The sequence below is a fragment of the Salvelinus namaycush genome, unplaced genomic scaffold, assembly GCF_016432855.1.
Source record: "Salvelinus namaycush isolate Seneca unplaced genomic scaffold, SaNama_1.0 Scaffold184, whole genome shotgun sequence".
In the NCBI taxonomy this organism is placed as follows: Eukaryota; Metazoa; Chordata; class Actinopteri; order Salmoniformes; family Salmonidae; genus Salvelinus; species Salvelinus namaycush.
The window spans coordinates 227352-230286 of record NW_024058608.1 but is presented as its reverse complement, the minus strand read 5'-3'; the positions used below and the strand labels follow the sequence as shown (position 1 = coordinate 230286).

The following is a 2935-nucleotide window of genomic DNA, read 5'->3' as shown; positions in this document are numbered from 1 at the left end:
CAACACAGACCTACTGTAGGACCCATAACTTCACCTAACAACAACATAGACCTACTGTAGGACCCATAACTTCCCCTAACAATAACATAGACCTACTGTAGGGCCCATAACTTCACCTAACAATAACATAGACCTACTGTAGGACCCATAACTTCACCTAACAATAACATAGACCTACTGTAGGACCCATAACTTCACCTAACAATAACATAGACCTACTGTAGGGCCCATAACTTCCCCTAACAATAACATAGACCTACTGTAGGGCCCATAACTTCACCTAACAATAACATAGACCTACTGTAGGGCCCATAACTTCCCCCTAACAATAACATAGACTTACTGTAGGACCCATAACTTCACCTAACAACAACATAGACCTACTGTAGGACCCATAACTTCACCTAACAACAACATAGACCTAGGACTATAAATAATTTAATATTTCAGGTGAAACATGGAAACTAAAATGTCTTTGTCATGATATTTCATAACCAGATAATTTTGTGAATAATCCCACTAGACTACTCTGTAATGTGTTGTCATTCTAAATGTCCTGAATCAAGGAAAATAGCTCTGTGTGTTGTACAATCGCCTATCCATCAAGGAACAGTTCTCTACACATTATGATCTAAGTATCTCTGTGTCCAAACAGATCTACAAGACCCTACCTGTAAATCAAGCATTTGCATTGTGTGTGCTATGCCCTCGTGCCGCAATTTTAGCAAACACAGAAAGGGGCCTATATTGGAGACCAAAAGTCATCTGGCACACTGCTTAGAGTTTCAACAACTTGAAAAACGTGTTTCTAGCCTGCAATCATCAATGTTACTACTAATGTGAAAACAAGACTAAATATGACTATTGTTGCTGTCTTGACTGGCTTAATTTTCAAATTGAACAGACGTCAATTGTTGTACAACTTCATGGGTACGCTCTGGGCATCACCTTTTACCTAAAATTAACAGTGGATTTCTGCTGTTGTGGGCCTTTAACCATCTGTCTGACTTTGTCGTTCACACAGGAGAGAGACGTGACTATCGTGGATCCTCTGGGGAGCCTCTACAACATCATGATGCTGACGAGGCAGAGAAGAGTCTCTCCAGATCAGAACTCCTCAAGAAACACCAGCAGAGACCCACAGGAAAGAAATCTCACTCCTGCTCTGACTGTGGGAAAAGATTCAACTACTCATCACACCTTAAAATACATCAAAGAATTCACACTGGAGAGAAACCTTATAGCTGTGATCAATGTGGGAAGAGTTTTACTACATCTAGCAATCTAACTGAACACCAGAGAATTCACACAGGAGAGAAACCTTACGGCTGTGATCAATGTGGGAAGAGATTTATTCTGCTACAAACCCTGAAATCACACCAAAGAATACACACTGGAGAGAAACCCTTTGGCTGTTATCAATGTGGGGCGAGTTTTTCTCACTTAAGCAGCCTGATAGGACACCAGCGGGGACACACAGGAGAGAAACCTTATAGCTGTGATCAATGTGGGAAGAGTTTTACTACATCTAGCAATCTAACTATACACCAGAGAATTCACACAGGAGAGAAACCTTATAGCTGTGATCAATGTGGGAAGAGTTTTACTATATCTAGCTCTCTGACTATACACCAGAGAACACACACAGGAGAGAAACCTTATAGCTGTGATCAATGTGGGAAGAGATTTATTCTACTACAAACCCTGAAATCACACCAAAGAATACACACTGGAGAGAAACCTTTTGGCTGTTATCAATGTGGGACGAGTTTTTCTCACTTAAGCAGCCTGATAGGACACCAGCGGGGACACACAGGAGAGAAACCTTATAGCTGTGATCAATGTGGGAAGAGTTTTACTACATCTGGCAATCTAACTATACACCAGAGGATTCACACAGGAGAGAAAGCTTATGGCTGTGATCAATGTGGGAAGAGTTTTACTACATCTAGCAATCTAACTGAACACCAGAGAACACACACAGGAGAGAAACCTTATGGCTGTGATCAATGTGGGAAGAGTTTTACTACATCTAGCAATCTGACTAGACACCAAAGAACACACACAGGAGTGAAACCTCATAGCTGTGATCAATGTGGGAAGCGTTTTATTAGATCTAGCCAGCTGACAGTACACCAGAGAACACACACAGGAGTGAAACCTAATAGCTGTGATCGATGTGGGAAGAGATACTCTGATAAAATATCTCTGATTAAACATCAGAAAATACATACATGAAGGAGTTGTTTCATGATATCAATGAAATAATGTCACAATGTAGAATGTTTTAACATTGTAGTGGGAGTATTTTAATGATGTCACAATGTAGAATGTTTTAACATTGTAGAAGGAGAATTTTAATGATGTCACAATGTAGAATGTTTTAACATTGTAGTAGGAGTATTTTAATGATGTCACAATGTAGAATGTTTTAACATTGTAGAAGGAGAATTTTAATAATTTTTGATCTATTTGAATGAATGTCAGAATGTAGAACCATAAACGTTTGTCCTCTGTTCAGTTGATATTATCTATCTATTGATTTTAGCCTCAGCGGAAAAACCCAGGCCCTGAATTGAAAGAGTACTATTTATTTAACAAAAAGTGACAAAAAAAATTGTGTTACACTTAATTAACACGTTGGTGACCCACTTGAATCAAAATGCAACACTTCAACATGTTTAGGTTTTCAATATTCAATATATCACAAACTGTTTCTGCATATTGGGTATTGATTTGGGCACGTTAAAACTGTGTTTTAACATTGCGCTATTCCCATTTAGCCAAATGTCATTGAAAAGATGTTGAAAATAAGACTATTAAGCCCAAAGTCAAATATATGTTCGGTTGCAGTTGTAGTTTTTTTCCCCAATGAAAAACAACTTAATTTCAACATACTTGCAGCCTAAACACATGGACGTAGTATAATAAATTG

General features: G+C 38.5%; 1 protein-coding gene across 1 annotated transcript; it reads left to right on the top strand.

The window, feature by feature from the left end:
• Nucleotides 1–1374: 1374 nt before the first annotated feature.
• On the top strand, nt 1375–2574 carry LOC120037730 (zinc finger protein 391-like; the record flags this gene model as incomplete). The annotated part of the gene is made up of 2 exons (XM_038983717.1): nt 1375–1888; nt 2549–2574. Coding segments are annotated over 2 exons (540 nt in total), but the record flags the coding sequence as incomplete, so codon positions are not given.
• Nucleotides 2575–2935: the final 361 nt, after the last annotated feature.